Here is a 20,297-nt window from a genome sequence, read left to right on the forward strand (position 1 = left end):
TACAGGGCGCTTACCCAGAGACACACACACACACAGAGAAAGCAAGAAACCACCCCCGGGGGGGATGGCCGTGCCTCAGTCTCTTCTCCATTCTCCTCAAAATTTCGGGCGTGCATGCCCGGAGTGAGTTTTAAGCTGCCGGGTCTGGACTCGAACCACAGTCAACTATGTGGAAGTCCAGAGATGTAACCATTACACTATCTGCTGGTCCCCTTACAGCAAATTTAAAGAAAATAATATAAAATTATTCTTCTTTAAAAAGTTGGAACCAGCAGTTAGCATAATGGCTATGTCGCTGGACTCCCACGTAGTCGACCGCGGTTTCCGTCCCGGACCCGGTGGCTTAAAACTCACGCCGGGCGCGTGTGCGTGCGTGCCCAAGATCCCGAGAGGAGAATGGAGGAGAAGGGATTGCGGCGTGACCATCCCCCCTGGGGGGTGATTTCTCGCTGTCTGGCGAACGCATGCGCCCTATAGCAAAAACCTCTAAAAAAAAAAAAAAAAAAAAAGTTGAAAGTAAGTTCACCTCACAAGCTAACAATTCCAAATCCACTGCTAGAAATCTCCCTAGCAGAGATGAAAATATGCATATGCAAACATACGTGAATGTGCAGAGCGTCATTATTCACAGTAAAAAATGTTGGCACGCCACATATCTACCAGCCGGTGAGTGGGTCAACAGGTGTGATTCAGCCAGCCGCCAAAGGGGACTCTAAAGAACGAATAAAGGAGCCAAGGACGGCAATGCCACAACACGGAGGGACCTTCGTGCCAAGTGAAAAAGGCCCAGTGCAAAAGACTGGAAATTCTATGAGCCTTTGTAAGAGAAATTTCTAGAAAGAGCATTTTGAGAGCAGACCAACGTGGTTGCCTAAGGCAGAATTAACTGCAAAGGACCACGAGGAACTTCTGGGCTGATGGGAATGTTCAAAACTGATGGCCGTGCTGGCAGTTCGACCATAAATTAACGGAAACGCCCAGTTGTGCATTCACAATGGTGCATTTTATAGTGCACCAATTACACCTTCAGCAAACTTTGTTAAAAACTTCCATTACAGCGAGGTCTTAGGAGTGCCTGTCACAGTGCCGGCTGACAGCCCACACTTCTGACTCCAGCACGGTGAGCTCTAGACGCTCCGCATGTTTGAAAACTGAACATGCTACTTTCAAAGGCCGCCGAGTATGCCCATTGCCAAGGCTCACGGATAAAGTACTGCTTTCAGCTCTAGGCCATGTCACTGGGACAGAACCAGCGTCTACCGCGTATGGAGCACTGTCTCTTAGCTCGCTCATCCTCTAACCTCACGGTATCTCTGTCTGTAAAGATGGCTCGCTTGGCACTGCCCACTGCCCAAGCTTTCCACTAGATACCAAGTTTTCTCAATAATTCATGCACTGGAATAGGGTTTTAATATTAATATTGAACATGTTTAAATACATACACGTCATTTCTAAATACAAAATCGGTATTCTCCTCTGTCTCCTTCATTTGCCCATTCAACCACACAGCGCACGCTGCCCCTGGTAAGTCTCCAGCATGTCACTGTTCCAGCTCGGACTGTTTTCACGCTACTCCCGGTCAACATCCTCCTGTTTTTAATTTATTCGACGGTTCTTTTCACCCCATGCTGCCTTCTATGCTCACATGTACACTGCAGTCAGATCCCACTGCTCTCCGTTTCTCTCACGGATTTGTCAAAAGCTTATGTTCCCTATAAGACAGCCATTTAAAAAGGGTGGTTTTTTTTTTTTGGAGAGGTTTTCACTGTAGGGCGCGTGCGCTCGCCAGATAGAGAGAGACATAGAGACAGAAAGCGAGAAATCACCCCCCAGGGGGGATGGTCATGCGCAATCCCTTCTCCTCCATTCTCCTCTCGGGATCTTGGGCACGCACGCACACGCGCCCGGCGTGAGTTTTAAGCCACCGGGTCCGGGACTCAAACTGCGGTCGACTACGTGGGAGTCCAGCGACATAGCCATTATGCTAACTGCTGGTCCCGCCCATTTAAAAAGTTTTGAACTGTTTTCTCCAAACCAAATTTCAGACAAAACACTAATAACCTGTGGAAAGCGAAGATGCAGTGGAAGAGACCCGGCCTGTGATGCCCCAAATTCATGAAAGACAGCCGTCTCATTATGGGGCTTCAAAGCCAACGCTCTAAGTTATACGCTACATTCTGATTCCCGCACAACTACAAAGGACACTGCAAAAACTTCAACACTTGCAGGAGAAGAGAAACGGATAACATACTTATATTTTTAAAGCTTTAAGGGCTGACCCTGTAACACAGTAGTTAAGGGAGCCAAATCCCACACGGCTGACCGGGTTAAATCTCAGCCTTGAAGCTTCAAAACAAGCCAGGCACGCGTGCTCCAAACCCCTATGGGATGCAGAGATGGAGGAGAAGGGGTTACAGCCCGTCTGTACCCGGGGAAGGGAGGGCGCTTCCTTGCTCTCAGGTGAGCACACCCTGCGGTGGTTAAAAAGAAAAAAAATCTTACTTTAAAAATATTAATTAAAAAAATGGGTAACTACAAAATAATGTTTTCAATAATTTCCCTGTAAAATTCCATAAATACATTACTTTTGGGGAAATTCCATTTACTATAAAGCCTGTACAGCTTTTGCCATAACTTCATTTATGAGACTAAAAAAGAAGAAAAAGAACCAAAGAGAAGTCAAAAGCCACGTGAACGGGAAACACTGAACCTAGTAAGCTGTTAAACGATCTGGTCAGTAGGAACGCCACTTCCCAAGAGGCGGTAAGAAAATCAGATGGTAAGAAATAAAGCCAGCATGTTAAGTATATTATAAGTTTAAAAACAGCTCTACCTGCCTCGAGAGTCAGGTACAAATAAAGCAGATGTTCAACCAAAATGGCAACAATTACTATGGTGACTCAGAGAAAGGGATTCGCACTATTACGAATTTTCAAATTCATATTAGCTGTAAAATATAAACCCTCTCCCCTCATAAATCAAAGGTAAATGTTATGATAATTTCACTTTTAAATAAAATTAGATATTGGTATCACTGCAAAAATAGAGGCAATAGAATAGTTCAGAAATATACTCAAGTTTATAATCAATTAAATTATGAGTCATAATTTGTACCCTAATTATCACATTAAGTAGAAATCACAATTCAGGTTTTGGGTCCTCAGTTATTAAGATATTATGTTAAATAGTTCATATTTAAAAACATTTTGTCATTACATTACCAAATTTGATAAAATCTTATCAAAACACCTACATACTCAGTATAAATTATGTTAAAAAAGCATAAGGTAACATTTAAAGAAAGCTGCTGAGGTGCCAGGTCCGTGTTTTCTATTACGTATACACAACACTGAGAACTACAGAGATTAATTCTGCTGAAAGTCGATTCCATTTTACAAAGGCATACCTTGTGAACCATGTTAAATATCTCCAGGACCGACTTTCCTTTTTATTCCCAAATTCTTTCATTAGATCTCTTTGTCACTCATATGTGAAAATGATCGGTTTACAATACGTAGTCTTAATAGTTACATGTTTAAAAACCTAAGCAAAGTGCACATTCAACTAGCTAATCTATTCAAATTTGATTCTCATCAAATAAAAATAAATAAATACTCCATTCACTTAAATCTTTCTGAGGAAAAAAGGCATACCTGCTTAAATAAGAATTCCCCATTAAGGGCATTATGTAAGTGATTTTCCAAGTTATTTTGTCGAGTAAATTCACTTTCTCTCCTTAAATTTTTAAGTCTAACGAAGAACACACACTTACAATGCCACATCACACAAATACAGTATCGTCAGTTAAAGCAGCCCAGTACAGATGTAAACATTTAAAATATTTTCAATAGTAAACAAGGGTTGGCATGTCTTTTCTCCCCAAAACTTGACATTTATAATGTTCTTCCCATGAACTATTATTCTTCCTAGAATAGTTTTCAGGTATACTTCAGTCTTAAAAACAAAACAAAACAAAAACCACTGGAATAATATGTGAAAAGATTTAGTCAAGGCAATTTCACGGAAGCTTTTATTGCCTCTGTTGGTAATATGACAGGGATTGTAAGAAACAATTGAACTTACAGAGATACGCAGATGATATTCACTAAAGGTAATCTTTCTCAAGTATTTTATATGTGGGCACTTCTAATTTTATACATTTTACTATTTAGAAAGCGTTACATTTTAAATGTGTACCTGTTCTGACATTTGGCAAAAGAGAAACTGTACCTGTGGTTCAGTTTAAAACATACCAGCATGGGGAATTTGTCAGAATGAAGACAGAAACACAAATTAAAGCAATTCAAGTGTGTGTGTGTGTGTGTGTGTGTGTGTGAGTGTGTATGTGTCTCTCTCCCTTTGCCAATCTCTCTCTCTTTCACACACACACACACACACACACACAGCCATACATACATATAAGCATTTTTAGCACAAAATCCTTCCCGTAACAGACATTCATCCTCAGAATAATCACACCACATCAAATCAGTCTTCTTTTCAGCCCTAGAAATAGTTTTAATTCTAAGATGCCATCATAGTGAACAATCTTACCTTTTATGCTACATAATTATATTCAAAGCTTTATGTATTTTTGTTTATAATTACATAGTAATTATAAATGTTTAGTACCAAACTGATGACAAACACTATTTTGTTGAAAAGGTCTTGCATTTAAAAGGAAAAATCTGTAAAACCCCAAGGCACTAGGCCATAAACCAATATTAGGCTTTTATGAAAAACAATTTATATTGAAAAAAAAAAAAACAAACCCTAATGGGATCTCATTTCAAAACACAGCATACTTGAATTAACCAATCTGAAAAAATATCATAACTCAAAATCTTTAAGACAGAAAACAAAACAGTGTGTGTCTATATATCTCATTACATTATCAAATACACACACACACGTATGTGTATATATGTGTGTATATACATCTTTTTTAAATTTTTCATAATTGAACTTCCTCTTATAGTTATAAAAATGAAATCAGGAAATACTGAAAGCAGCAGAGTTATTTTTTTCTTTTTCTTTTAATAACCAATTCCGGCAACCTAAATAGAAAATTTCAAATTTTCTTTCAGTAGAATTGCATTCTTGAATTAAAGTTATGATTGGAATATTACTATAATATCTAGGGAGAAATCTTCTTTCTAGTCAATCTCGAAATCATGTAAATAAGCAGTTTTAACATTATTGTTTCTTAAAATCACTGCCTTAATGCTATTCTGAAGTACATTCCCTTTTCATATTAATATGAAACCTTAGTGAGAGCCTCAAGATACTGAGCAAAATCTATTCCTATGAAAGATCAGTCATCCAACACTTGAAGTTTTGTATTTTTAACCTGCCCTATAGAAATGTTTAAAAAGGCAATAAACCTCTTCTTCACATGCTAGTAAGTGAACAGACATGAGCATTTCCAGCATGAAAGCAGTTCATTAGTCTTGTAATGAAAAAAAAAGACACATGAGACAGCATTCTGCTTTGATGTGAAAACTAAGCTAATCTGAGTGAGACAGAGAATAAAGACTTTAGATAATTTACGAAAGTAGAGCCAGATTGGTATTTGCATCAAGTGTATGCTTGTTCAAATATCTTTGCTTCTGAAGTAAATATTTGGCAATCACAATGATTAGAAGCTAAAGTAATTTCAACAAAATAAGAAGTCATCAAAAACGGACTATTTGTCTGAAAGAGCAGTACCTGTATATTATAAAGGTTGAACTTCATGGCTCATCACAACCACTTGCAAATTTTAATTCCTACTATCTTCTTATAAATTAAGAGAATTTCATTTGTTTTCCATAGTTCGATGACCCCCCAGAAACCCACCAAAAACAAAAAACCAAAAAACAAACCAAAATAAAACAAAAAAATAAGCCCCCATGCCTAAATTTAGAATATTGTATTGTGTAGCAATCCAAAACATTCAAAACAAATTAAATAGTTTAACTTATTTGACAGGCACAGGAGCATTTCAAAAGCGCAGTGAAACCCGGTGACGTGGCGAGTAATGGACACGGGAGTGGGCTGACATTACGCAGACATTTGCTAAATAAAGACTCCTGCAGGACTGGCGATAAACACGGGTCAGGTCAGTGCAGAGAAGTTCTGTGGAACCTTTGGAAATCAAGAGTCTAAACACAATACATTTTTCAGGTAGGCACTGAGTTATCCTAAAAATGTTTTACGTTGGTTATTTTGAAATTTTTTTCATCAGATACTCTACTCATATCAACAATGCATGTGATTTGCCAGGCAAAAAAAAGAAAAAGGAAAAAACAAATCCCCCCAAACCAAAACACCATTTCAGATCCGGTACACTTAAATACATCACTCTCACTGGAAGTGCTGTCAGCATAGTCTTTGCAACTAGCCCAAAGCATATATTTAAGAAGTTTTTATAAATTGTTTGTGATGTTCATATGTTTAATTCTTAGGCCAAACTGTTTTCTGATGAAGACAGCATTGTGCTTTATGCCAGAATGGAAACCTCAAAATAATCACCATAAAGCTTCTAAGACTTATGGGAGAATAAGCTAGGATGGTCCACAGATATAAGATGAAATCCACAATGTCGGAATTATAAATGTTTAGAGCGGCCCAGACTAGAAGACAAGCCCAAACCACCATTAGAAGAATGAAATACGATATGGTCCAAGATGTATCCTTAAAGTTTTGTCTCAACCCTCAGTTGGAATTGTGAGGATTGATCTTCAGTTCAGTCCAGCCAGCAGAAATTGACTGTGCAATTTTCCGTTGTATTTATTGTACAGACTATGTACATTCTAGAAGGTTCCTTTAGTGCTACACTGTGGTACTTTTTGTCCCAGCAATTTGAGGGCGTGCAAATTCCACAAAGTCATCAATAAGAACAGGCCATGCTCCTGGAAAAAACAAAATATGGAAGAAAGGGAAGAAAAAAAAGAAAAATAAGGCTAACATTTTAACAGAATAGCTTCCTCATCAGAGTTAAAGTTTACCGTTCTTGTCTGTTCCCACCGACAAACCCTCCAAAACCCAAGCTTTTGAGTTTCTACCCAAGAGACTCCGTTTATTTTCTCTGATCTCTTATTCCAACATGTGGTTGTTCCTTGAATGACAGAATAATTCTTTTGGCAACACTACGGGGGGCCAGTGAGGTCAAGCAGTAGCATCCCGTGACCCCAGAGGCAGGCTAAGTATGATTGTGCTATGATGCTATGATGCATGGAGAAGCCAACGTGAAAGCAACGTAGAAAGATGCAAATTTTCAAGTATGTTGTGGGACTCTTACAAAAGAAATTAAGAGCAAGTGTCAAACTCTATCCTATTCCATGATAAATGACTGAAATATTTAAAATTGTATGTATACATTTCTCTATACATCTACATGCCAGTCTCCATAGCAGGGAGTTTTCCAATTTTGTGTAAAACCTAACAGAAAACAGCTAGCAGTCACATGCATTTCCCACTTTTTAACAAAGACTATCAATGACAATGAAAACAAAAAGGAAACAAAACAAAACAAAACAAAAAACACCATATTTGATCAGCTTAAACGGTTCTAAGACACTCTGAAAGAGGCCAATGTGCAGGCCAGCAGGTAGCATGGTGGTTTAGGTGCTGGATTCCACATGGTCGACTGCAAGATTTCAAGTTCCAGACCTGGTAGCTTGAGAAACACACTGGGCACATGTGCGTGCATGCCCATAAATCCCGAGAGGAGAATGGAAGAGAAGGGACTGAGGCATGGCGGTGCTTCCTTTCTTTTCCTGTCTGTCTCTCTGTCTCTCTCTGGTTAGTACACACACCCTCTGGCAAGTTCCAAAAAAATAAATAAATAAAAAAGATAAAGAAGCCAGTGTGGGGAGGACAGATGGCACGGAGGTTAAGGCATCTGGACCCCACATGGCCAACTACACCACTGAGTCCCAGACCCACCAGCTTGAAAACCACACCAGGCACATATGTGTCCATGTCCCAAATGGAAGAGAGGGAATTGTGGTGTGGCCATCCCCCTGGGGGGAAGGGGGTGGGGAGATTTCTTTCTCTCTGGTGAGCGCATGTGCCCTACAACAAACTTTAAAAAGAAGAAGAAGAAGAGGCCGATGTTATATAAGATTTATCAGAGAATACCGTTCATTTACTCAATCCCCAAATTCATCCTGGTAGTCTAAGGGGGCCTAAGTAAGTATGCATGGAGAAGCCAATGTAAACCACAGCCATTTCTAGCAAAATCTAAGTACATGCCCCGGTAGTAGGTGGCAGCGTTGTCTTCACACGTGTATGAAGAAGCAGCAGAGCAGTATTCAAGCAGTAAGTATTTATTGAATGCCAATAATACTACTAGGGGAGCTGAAGTACACTTTGAATTAGACAATGCCACTAAACTTGAATTTACAATCAAGCTTACATACAAGACTAACAGATGACAAAAAAATACATACAAATATGTATAAAAGTACATTAAGAAAATAGGTTCCTAACGTAAACAGAATACCTAAAACAAAGATTAAAAGTTATTCATGCCTTTCTAAAAGAGGAATACTGACCTAGAATTTAAAGAAACAGAAGAATGTAGCTGGTAAAGAGAACACAGGCATTTCATTCACTCAGAAGAAGATAAATAAAAGCTTAAAAGAGAAATTCAACTCCCAAAAAAGAGAAGGGGTAAGAAGTTTAGCAGTTGTGATAAAAAGATACAGAGACAGGTTTAAGAAAACAAAACTGGTAGGGCAAAAATGTCCATTACCTTCCTCATCATAATTAGACATGTCATCTGCAATCATTGTACTGAAGTCTAAAAGAAGATTCCAAGTATCTTTCGGTATTGATCGTTTATGATGTTCCTATTTAAAACAAACAAAAAATTCAAATCACTAAAGAGTTGGGGGAAAAAACCCAGGCTAAACGATGCTAAGTACAAGACTGCAAAACATCTGTGTAACGAATCCAGGTAACCAAATTTCTCATTCTATGCCCATTGCCTGCTCGCAGATAAGTTGGTCAGGCTTTAAAATACATTAATATTTTAAACACGACAGAATTTTTGAGAAAACATAGAAACTATAGAAAATGTGAACTTACCAACAAAAATTTATTCCATAAGTCTAAGAATTTAAATCTTCCATTAAGCACTAAGTTCCAGTAAGCAATGGCCATTTCTAAATCTGTAATATTAAAAATAAATGATATATTTCAGTGCTGTGAATAGGTCCCTGCAAAAAAAGAGGAAAAAAAGAACAAAGAAAGACTTGAAAAAGAAAAAAAGTTTGTATTCTGAAAACTTATGTATTAAAGAAAAGGATTTCCTCTAGAGCTAAGTCCAAGGTCTGTCTGTTGCCTCCATGAAACACACGGTTGCTTCAGGGCCTTCAGTGTGAAAATACTGCCACTTACCTGACGGGGCGTGTGGAAGCTGAGTTTAGATAAGCAGTTAAGCATATGCACCTAGTTCAACATCACCCCAGCATCAGTATAATTGTTCAAGTATTCCTACATCCGGGCTTCTCAAGCTCGGGGCATTTGCCGTTTGGGGTGAAGTAATTCCCTGCGGTGGGGGCTCTGCTGAGTGCTTCAGGAAATAGAGCAGCACCCCTCACCTCTATCCACAAGACCCAGCAGCGGCTTCATTCCCTCTCCAGTGGTGACAACCAAAAATGTCCCTAGAGATTCGCCAAGGTCCCCTGGGAGGCCAAGTGTACCCAGCTGAGAATCACCACCGTGCGACTGCAGGTGGGAATGTGAGGTTGCTACTACAACCCTCACTGACCTTATACTCCAGCTGTCGTGGTGCTGGCAAGGAAATCATTACAAATACTGATTCGGGGCTGACCCCAAAGGCCTGTGCAAAAGGGACCCAGATCCCATGTAGCCAACTGTGATTCAAATCCTGACCCTGGTGGCTTGAAAAACACAGCAGACACATGCGCATGCATGCCCCAAACCCTCCAGGACGGAGAAATGGAGAAAGAGGCCCACAGCGGAGCCACGCCCCATACTTTCACGCTCTCTCACGAGCACAGGTGTCCACCGGTTAAAAACACACAAACAGAAACCCGATTCAGGGCCCGACCTCAGGGGTGCGGTCAGGAGCCCAGCAGACAGCAGTACGTGTTTTGTGCACATGCATGCCCAAGACTGTGAGATCTCAATGAGAGACAGGTTTAAGAAAACAAAACTGGTAGGGCAAAAATGTCCATTACCTTCCTCATCATAATTAGACATGTCATCTGCAATCATTGTACTGAAGTCTAAAAGAAGATTCCAAGTATCTTTCGGTATTGATCGTTTATGATGTTCCTATTTAAAACAAACAAAAAATTCAAATCACTAAAGAGTTGGGGGAAAAAACCCAGGCTAAACGATGCTAAGTACAAGACTGCAAAACATCTGTGTAACGAATCCAGGTAACCAAATTTCTCATTCTATGCCCATTGCCTGCTCGCAGATAAGTTGGTCAGGCTTTAAAATACATTAATATTTTAAACACGACAGAATTTTTGAGAAAACATAGAAACTATAGAAAATGTGAACTTACCAACAAAAATTTATTCCATAAGTCTAAGAATTTAAATCTTCCATTAAGCACTAAGTTCCAGTAAGCAATGGCCATTTCTAAATCTGTAATATTAAAAATAAATGATATATTTCAGTGCTGTGAATAGGTCCCTGCAAAAAAAGAGGAAAAAAAGAACAAAGAAAGACTTGAAAAAGAAAAAAAGTTTGTATTCTGAAAACTTATGTATTAAAGAAAAGGATTTCCTCTAGAGCTAAGTCCAAGGTCTGTCTGTTGCCTCCATGAAACACACGGTTGCTTCAGGGCCTTCAGTGTGAAAATACTGCCACTTACCTGACGGGGCGTGTGGAAGCTGAGTTTAGATAAGCAGTTAAGCATATGCACCTAGTTCAACATCACCCCAGCATCAGTATAATTGTTCAAGTATTCCTACATCCGGGCTTCTCAAGCTTGGGGCCTTTGCCGTTTGGGGTGAAGTAATTCCCTGCGGTGGGGGCTCTGCTGAGTGCTTTAGGAAATAGAGCAGCACCCCTCACCTCTATCCACAAGACCCAGCAGCGGCTTCATTCCCTCTCCAGTGGTGACAACCAAAAATGTCCCTAGAGATTCGCCAAGGTCCCCTGGGAGGCCAAGTGTACCCAGCTGAGAATCACCACCGTGCGACTGCAGGTGGGAATGTGAGGTTGCTACTACAACCCTCACTGACCTTATACTCCAGCTGTCGTGGTGCTGGCAAGGAAATCATTACAAATACTGATTCGGGGCTGACCCCAAAGGCCTGTGCAAAAGGGACCCAGATCCCATGTAGCCAACTGTGATTCAAATCCTGACCCTGGTGGCTTGAAAAACACAGCAGACACATGCGCATGCATGCCCCACACCCTCCAGGACGGAGAAATGGAGAAAGAGGCCCACAGCGGAGCCACGCCCCATACTCTCACGCTCTCTCACGAGCACAGGTGTCCACCGGTTAAAACACACAAACAGAAACCCGATTCAGGGCCCGACCTCAGGGGTGCGGTCAGGAGCCCAGCAGACAGCAGTACGTGTTTTGTGCACATGCATGCCCAAGACCGTGAGATCTCAATGAGGGCTGGGGGAGGGGTTCGGGGTGTTACGAGACCCTGTCAAGGGTGCTGTTCTCTCTCATGTGCACACACGTACTCTATCATGAATAAAATAAACTTTACAAACATTTTAATACATAAAAAAAGAATGATGTAGGCCCAGCCTCCGTGGCACAGGCACTGGGCCTTGGAGAAGTCACGTGGGAATGCATAGATGCGTGATCTTAGCTGGCTGGAAAGGGAGGGCAAGAGAGTAAGACCCCGTGACCCAGTCAGTGGCAAATCTCCTCCCTCACTCTCTTTCGTGAAAGAAAATGACTCAAAAAAAAAATAATCACTGATTTAAATATTGTCAGGCCAGTGGCTGGGGTGGAACTGGCCCACGTGGCTGACTATGGTTTGAGTCCTGGGGCTGGCGGCTTGCTTTCTCACTCCACCCCGCTGCCTTTGGTGAGCACACATGCCCTATACTAAATTTAAAATAATAAATATAATAAATAATTCTTTAAAAATAAATAAATAAAATTAATGCTAAACTAAGACTTCGTCCCTTGGAGAGAGATTTTTTGCTATAGGGCACATGAATTCTCTGGAAAGACAGAGTGCAAGTGAGGCATCGGCTCCCAGAGAGGATGGCCAGAGTGCAACCCCTTCTCCTCCGTTTTCCTCTCAGGATTTTGGGTATGCATGTACACACATCTGTTGTGAGCTTCAAGCTGCAGGCTCTGGGATTTGAACTGCAGTCGCCATGTGGGAGTCTGGCACCTTAATCACTATGCCAACTGCGGGCCCCAAAACTAGGATTTTTCAAAAGAATTATTTATTTAATTTTAATTATTATCATGTTTTTATTTGTCCAGAGAAAGAGAGGGGGAAAGTGAAAAAGCAAGTTACCAGGTATAGGACTTAAACCGTGGTTAGCCATGCAGAGAGTCCAGTACCTTAACTACCACACCACCTACCGGCCCTAAGATCTTTTTTAAAGTTAGCCAAAGATGACCTAAAATGGCATTTGGAGGCCAGCAAGTGCATGGTGGTTAAGGTGCTGGACTCCCACAGATTGAGTCCTAGACCCCATGACTTAAAAATCATACCAGGTGGGACCAGCAGACGGTGTAATGGCTATGTTGCTGGACTCCCACGTAGTTGACCGCAGTTTGAGTCCCGGACCCGGCTGCTTAAAACTTACTCCAGGCGTGTGTGCGTGCGTGTCCAAGATCCCAAGAAGAGACTGGAAGAGAAGGGACTGTGGCGTGGCCATCCCCTTGGGGGGTAATTTCTCCCTTTCTGTCTTGTCTCTCTGGAGAGTGCATGTACTCTACAGCAAAAATCTCTCTAAAAAGAAAAAAAAGGCAAAGAAAAATACTCATACCAGGTGTTTGTATGTGTGACCCCAAAATTCCAAGAGGAGAACTGAGGAGAGGAGATTCCAGCGTGACCATCCCTACAGGAAGGCAACTTCTCACTTTCTCTCTCTGTCTCTCCGATGAGTGTACCCACCTATGGCAAAAACCTTAAAAAAAGAAAAGAAAAAAAGAGGGGGCTTTTGATTTGGGCATTTAAGAGAAAGGTAAAAAAAAAAAAAGTGTTATGGGGCCAGCTCCATGGCCTGGTAGTGAAGGCACCCAGGCTGCCATGGCTGATCCCACAGTTCAGGTTCCAGACCTGGTGGCGTGAGAAACACACCAGGCATTGGTACATGCTCAAACTCCCAAGGAGACAGAGAGATGGAGAAGAAATTGTGGCGTGACCATTCCCTGTGGTGAGGTGCTTTCTCTGTCTCCCTGTCTCTGTCTCTATCTGACCAGCACATTGGCCCTCTGGCAAATTTCTTCTTTAAGGTTTTTGTCATAGGGGATGTGTGCTCACTGGAGAATGAGAAATCATCCCAAGGGGATGGCCATGCCACAATTCCTTTTCCTCCTGGGATTTTAGGCATGCATGCACACGTGGCCGGCGTGATCTTCAAGCTGCCGGGTCTGGGACCTGAATCACAGTTGGCCACGTGGAAGTCCAGCATCTTAACCACCATGCCACCTGCTGGCCCCGCCTCTGGCAGAATGAAAAATGAAAAAAGGCATTATCTCCAGGGCCAGTCCCAGACTTGAAAGAAAGCACAGAGCACATGTGATACAGTGGAGCCCGGGGCCCTGACTGGAGGGAGGCGTGCAGGAAGGGGGTTATGGCACGGCCTTGCCCACTGGGGTGCTTTCTTTCTCGTCCTCTCTGGTAAGCACATGTCACCTCTGGCAGGAAGTAAAAATTTACAAAGAAGAAATAACGCCACAAAGAACAAAGAACTATACCTGTCACTTAACATAGAGGAATAACTATGATTTATATCAGCGAACAAAAGCAGTTAAGAAAATATCTAGCTTTTGTGAGTGAATTTACATCTCCAGGAAAAAAATTATATTCCAAGTAACCTAAAAGAACCTTTAGATGCCATCTCAAAGCCACTCTTGATAATCTGAGGAATCATAGAAGACTATGGGAGCCACGGTGGGCAAATGCTCCCCCAATATTTAAAAAACAATAAAAAAGGAGTAAACTTGGTGCTGATTCACAGACAAAAACAGCTAAGTCATAAAAAATCAATTATACATCACAATCGCGGGGCCATTGGGAGCATATTGGTTAAGGCACTGGACTCCACATGGCAGACTGCAATTCAAGTCCTGACCAGGCAGCTTGAAAATCACACTGGACGCGTGTGTGCGTGCTCCAAATCTCAAGAGGAGAATGGAGGAGAAGGGGGTGCAGCGGGGCCATCCCCCTAGGGGGTGATTTCTCACATTCCCTCTCACTGTCTCTGTCTGTCTCTCTCTGCCAAGTGCCCAAGCCCTACAGCAATTAATAAATCAATCAATCGATAAATTTACAATTGCTAGAAACCTACAAGGGTCCATGAAGAATAAGCAATACAGGGGACAAGTAGGTAACATGGTGGTTAAGGCGCTGAGCACTCCCACACAGCTGACCACGGTTCAAGTCCTGGAACCGGCTTGCTCTCTCTCTCTCTGTCTGGCCAAATTAGAATAAATCAATGAATAAATAAAATTAAATAAATAATTACTTAAAAAAAAGTAAACAACACAGAACTAATCTCACTATTTTTTAATGAGAATTCTTAGAATGGTAGAAGGTATGCAATACCTCTCTAATGGTATAGAAATTTCTCTCTCATACCAAGAGCAATGGAAACTAAGACAATGAATACTTAACTGGTTAAATAATCATCACTGTTAATTAAGAGAGTAAGATTGAGCTGGAGGAAAGACATCTCTCCAGGAACATTACTAAATAATCCCACTCTGTTCAACAACCTCCCTAGTGTCGTGGGCAAAGATACGCTAAGCAAGGTTACCCCAACTGCAGAGGAAAGCAAAGGTGAAGGATGGCTAGTACAGTGGATTACTAATGCATTAAAGCAGCCTGGCTGGGCAGTGGGATCCCACGCAGCCGATTTTGAGGTTCGAGTCCTGGAGCTGGTGGCTTGAAAACACCCCAGGCACGTGTGTATGCATGACCAAAGAAAGTTCCAAGAAGAGAAGGGAGAAGGGACTGTGAAATGGCCATCCTCTCTGGAGGGTGATTTCTCCTTTTCCCTCTGTCCAGCTAGCACATGCACAAAAATGTCCATGTGAAAACTCTATCAGGGTTGTTCATCTAGACTCAATCCAGCCATATCCTGAACCTTCATCTTATCACCTCAAGCAGTTTTGACCTTTAAGTTTTTAATTTTTTTTTTTTTTAGATTTTTGCCGCAGGGCACACGTGCTTGTCAGAGAGAGAGAAAGCGAGAAATTACCCCCTGGGGGGGACAGCCATACCACAATCCCTTCTCCTCCAGTCTCCTCTCAGGACTTTAAGCACACATGCACGTGCACCTGGTGTGAGTTTTAAGCCACCAGGTCCAGGCCTTGAACTGCAGTCGACTACGTGGGAGTCCAGCAACATAACCATTACACTATCTGCTGGTCCTTTTAAGTTTTAAACTCCAACATCTAACCTATAAGGAGACTACAAAAAGTTCATTAAGAAATGGAATTAAATTACTGGTTTATTTTGGTAAAATCAATTTTGAAATCCACGCATACTTTTTTCACGATATGCCTTTTCCATAAACTTTCTGAAGACACCCCACCCTTCATCACTGCAACTCTTTCTCCTAGTCCCACTGCGTCTGCTCGTCAATCTCATCACCATCGGGGCTCCTCCACTCTCTTCACAGCACCTTCAGGGAATCGCACCCTCAGAATCCGTATCATCTTCCCTTCGCTTTCCTTCCAAGTACATTCTAATCCTGGATGAAACCGTTTCAACACTGATGCTACCAAATTAGTAACCTACAATTTCAGCAAGGCTCTCCATTGTTTTCTTCGAAGTATTCCAGCAGCTTTGGTCAATTTTCTAACTCTCTCTCTAAGGAGAGAGTCGCCTCCGACCTCAAAGCGAACAGGTCAAAGGCAATAATCTCCCATCCTCACTAGACTCTAACTAACCTCTCCAGAGACGAGAGCTACATATCCCCAAACCGGACTGAGGTACAGGCATGGAGACTGCTGACGAATGCCTGTCCTTTCACACACCAAGTGTAATGTTTACTTTCGAATCCTCCATCATCAGCTTCTTTCAAACTCAAAAGAAAAAGGTGACTCTTCTCTTTCTTCCTTCTATCCCCAGACAAGCCCCTTACAACCTCTATTCTAGATCTGGTATCACCCAGGCTCTTCAAGAAATCCTGTTTATTAATTCGTGTTCGGGCCAGCAGGTAGCATGGTGGCTAAGGGCACTGGACTCCCACATGACCGACAGCAGTTCCAGTCCTGGACCTGGCGGCTTGCTTTCTCACTTTCCCTCTCTCTTGTTCTATCCCCCTCTGATCAAATTTAAAAATATATGAATAAGCAAATAAATAAAATAATTTTAAAAATTAATTAGTTTTCTTTTCTCTACATCTTTTTTTTTAAGAGTTATTTTATTTAACTTTATTTTTATTTTAATTTGACCAGAGAGGAAGAAGGTGAGAGGGAAAGTGAGAAAGCGAGTTGCCAGGTCCAGGACTCAGACTGCAGTCAGCCATGTGAGAGTCCAGCACCTTAGCCACCTCGCCACCTGCAGGCCCCTTCTCTACATCTTGAACTCCACCCTGTGCTCTGGCTTTTCACACTCCACAAAGAAGCACACTCAGGTTATCACCTATCTCTTAAAGACGTTATCTCGGATCCCTCAGCCCCTTTACTAGCAACACTCTGACCTTCCGGCCTGCACATAATCTTGAAATAATACATGGTGTCCACTACGCTCACACAAAGTTAAAATCAGATCCTCATGGTCTTTCTTCTCATAGAAAACCTGTTCCTGAAAATACGTCTAAATGTCAAATTCTGAACCCCAAGTCTTTCTTCTTTCATGAGGGTGATGAGAATGAGAGGGGGCAGAGCCGTCTCAGCGAGCCAGGACCACGGGCACACTCTCCGTGTGCAGGGACTGGGGAGCCCACCAGAATGGCGGCTTCCACACAGACCCAGCCTTGCCAGCACAGCACTTGCTGCTGTGTCACCGTCAGTCCTCCTCGTCACCTGTTTATCTTTACGAGGAGCAAGAGAAACAAAGAGGTGGACCCCAACAAGGTCGTGGTGCTGTAATCCACACCTGGCCTCCACCAGCCCTGCGTGACGGGCACATCTGCACCCGGTTTACTCAGGGAGGCCTCTGGGCACACCCGGAACCTTCCCACGTTTAGGCCTCACGGAGCATCACATCTTACAGCAGCACCACTGTCCACCACACCCACCTCCACGCTTTAAGAGAACTAAAATACAGGACATCGTTCCTAATCACACTTCCTTTTAGTTTCTGCAGTCTTTAAAACTCTCTACTCTCACATAGTGGCTGGGGCACTGGATCCTCACATGGCCAACTGAGGCTGGAACCCCAGGCTTGCTTTCGCCCCCTGTCTCTCTCTGGTGAGCACACATGCTCTATAGTAAATTTAAAAATAATAACAAATAAGATAAAATCAATTATTCTAAAATAATTCTAAAATTCTATACTCAATAATCCTTGCAGGTTGTTTAATTCTACTATATACTAGCCCAACATATAATTGTCAGACTTAAGTGCAATAAATACTCACTTGAAACGAAAGATTTCTTATTATCAGCATGCCTAATTCACTTTACATCAAATGCATTAAAGTAATGAGAACCAAGTTTACTACTAGTGTTAGCATTTTCTGCCTTTTAAACTAATTTTTATAAAATAAGAATGATGGGACCAGCAGTTAGCATAATGGCTATGTCGCTGGACTCCCATGTAGTCGACTCTGGTTCGAGTCCCGGACCTGGTGGCTTAAACTCATGCCGGGTGCGTGTGTATGCATGCCCAAGATCCCGAGAGGAGAATGGAGGAGAAGGGACTGCGGTGTGGCCATCCCCCCTGGGGGGGGGGTGATTTCTTGCTTTCTATCTCTCTGTCTCTCTGCCTTTCGGGCAAGCACACGTGCCCTATAGCAAAAACCTCTTAAAAAAAAAAAAAAAAGGATGACAACTATAAATATTCATCTATCAAATGATACACTGAAATAAGAATGTGTATCTGTATGGTGTTTCATAGTTGAGGTTGTAAAAAGTAGAGAGCTCGGGCCAGCAGGTGGTGTGGTGGGTAAGGCGTTGACTCCCACATGGCCAACAGCAGTCAGACTTGGACCTGGGGGTTTGTTTTCTTTCTTGCTCTGGGAAGCATGCATGCCCTATAGCAAATTAAAAAAAAAAAAAAAAGAATAAATAAAATTAAATAATTCTTAAAAAAAGAAACTTCTCAAGCTATATTCATTGCTCTGTTTCCTCCACTTCCTCACCTCGCACGCCCTTTAATCCTATCAACCAGTGCCCGCCTTTGATACATACCCCATTAATCATGAAGGGGTCACTAGACCCTTCTGGTTGCCAAATAACTGCTTACTGTATTGTCCTTACTTTATTTGGTTCACTGCCCTGTCTGACAGAGCTGGGCACTCCTCCTGGACAAAGGTGTCACTTCCCCGGCTTCAGCGACAGCACTCTGCAGACTGCCCTCTGACCTGTCTGGCCTTCTCACTCTTGCCGGTTCCGCGCCCTCCATTCACCCATTAAGTGCTGGTGCCCTGTGACTGTGTCAGCAACAACCACTGCCTCTCGTTTCTTCAGCAGGTTCTCAAACCTATACCTTTTTCAGGCTATGCACTCAAACATTGTTAAGAATTCCGAGAGCGGAAACCTATCTCTGGATTCTGGATTCATGTATCCAATGCCTGAGGACATCTTCAACTGGATATCCACAAACGAGCTTAGCAGGGCTCAACCCGGGCTCATTACCTTACCACTACAGGCCTACCAGTGCTCTCTGAGAATTATCACCCTACAGTGTTTCTCAGTAAAACACTTCGTGTCACTGAGGAACTGTCCTGTGTATTATAGGAGTTGAGCATCCCCTAATGCCAGTAGGAACCTTCGGTCATCACGACAATAGAAGACACTACACATTTCCTAAAAGCATTGAGAATCTATAGGGAAGACTTGCTCATCCTCATCACACACATCCAACTCAAAGCTCTCTTAGATCTATCCCTTCTTCATCCTCACCGGCAGGGCTGGTGAGGGTAGTCTTCATTAACAGTTAAATCACAGGGACAGCGCCACAACCAATCTCTCTTCTTCAAGTCCTCCTCTACTCCTTTTAAAGGACAACAGTGTCTTGAGACATACCTTTCAGGCATGAATCCGGTGTTACTTCCGTGTTAAAATTCTTCAGAGATTTCTTATTGCCTTCTGATAAAATCTACACTTCTGGTTGACGAACTTACTTGCAGTCCTCAAAGGTACAATGTTCCCTCACCTCTGAGCAATTGAACATGCTAATACCTCCACCAGGAATGGTTTCTTTTTTCTTTCGGCCTTAAAAACATGCATTCTTCAAAATGATAACCTATTTGAAGACATCATAACTTCCCTAGATAGACTTTAAGATGTTCCCGACACCATGCTCTCAGTCAATAAATGTTTTGAAGGAAAAAGGAAGACTCAAGAAGGTGAATAAGTTACAACTAAGAGTTGAAAAACGTAAGATTAAATTATGGAAGGATAGGGTCAGCAGGTGATGTGCTGGTGGGGGCAATGGACTCCCACATGTCCGATGGCAGTTCGACTCCCACATGTCCAAATGCATGTCCCAGAGCTGACGGCTAGCTCTCTCACTTTCCCTCTCTCTCTGGTGAGCATCCATGCTCTACAGCAGATTAAATAATAATAAATAAAAATAAATATATATATTTTTAATTTTATAAGGATAAAATGTCAATTCTCACAAGCATAGGAAAAATGGCCTTTCAGACAGAACTGTCTGAGAAATGAAAAGAAAGGCCTAGAGAGCTGCCCTAACACAGCAGTCAGACTACCGGCTGTGCACAACTGATACCCACAAACAGCTGGATTTGGAAAACCCCTGGTGGCTTTTAGAGAGTAGCATAAACCAGTGGTTTTTAGTGAGTAGTAGAGGAAAACTAGGTTTTAGGTTTTAGTCTCTCTCTTTTTTTATTTTAACAATTTCTTCATTTTATTTTATTTGTTCATTCATTTATTTTAATTTGCCCAGAGAGAGACACGGGGGAAGGGGAGAGTGAAAAGCAAACCACCAGGTGCAGGACTCAAACTGTGGTTGGTCATGTGGGAATGTCCAGA

General features: G+C 42.1%; 1 protein-coding gene, 1 long non-coding RNA gene and 1 pseudogene across 4 annotated transcripts in view; 1 reads left to right on the forward strand and 2 right to left on the reverse strand.

Annotated features, from left to right (window-relative positions):
- LOC102497642 (protein arginine N-methyltransferase 2 pseudogene) overlaps window positions 1-5,736 on the reverse strand; it is an 8,856-nt pseudogene extending 3,120 nt beyond the window's left edge.
- The window catches only part of DCUN1D1 (defective in cullin neddylation 1 domain containing 1), a 44,678-nt gene continuing 28,553 nt past the window's right edge, over window positions 4,173-20,297 (reverse strand). For all 3 annotated transcript variants that reach the window (XM_027771416.1, XM_027771418.1, XM_027771417.1), the window contains 3 exons: window positions 10,529-10,611; window positions 10,194-10,290; window positions 4,173-6,893 (listed from right to left, as the gene is read on the reverse strand). In XM_027771416.1, coding sequence (XP_027627217.1) covers window positions 6,814-6,893; window positions 10,194-10,290; window positions 10,529-10,611 — 260 coding nt within the window. In that variant the 3' untranslated portion in view covers window positions 4,173-6,813. The remainder of the gene's footprint in view (window positions 6,894-10,193; window positions 10,291-10,528; window positions 10,612-20,297) is intronic.
- On the forward strand, window positions 8,052-10,291 carry LOC114007636 (uncharacterized). Its single transcript, XR_003549232.1, has 2 exons — window positions 8,052-8,699; window positions 10,153-10,291. It is a non-coding gene; the product is annotated as an uncharacterized LOC114007636 (long non-coding RNA).

Source organism: Tupaia chinensis, unplaced genomic scaffold (assembly GCF_000334495.1).
Source record: "Tupaia chinensis unplaced genomic scaffold, TupChi_1.0 Scaffold000212_1, whole genome shotgun sequence".
Lineage (NCBI taxonomy): Eukaryota > Metazoa > Chordata > Mammalia > Scandentia > Tupaiidae > Tupaia > Tupaia belangeri.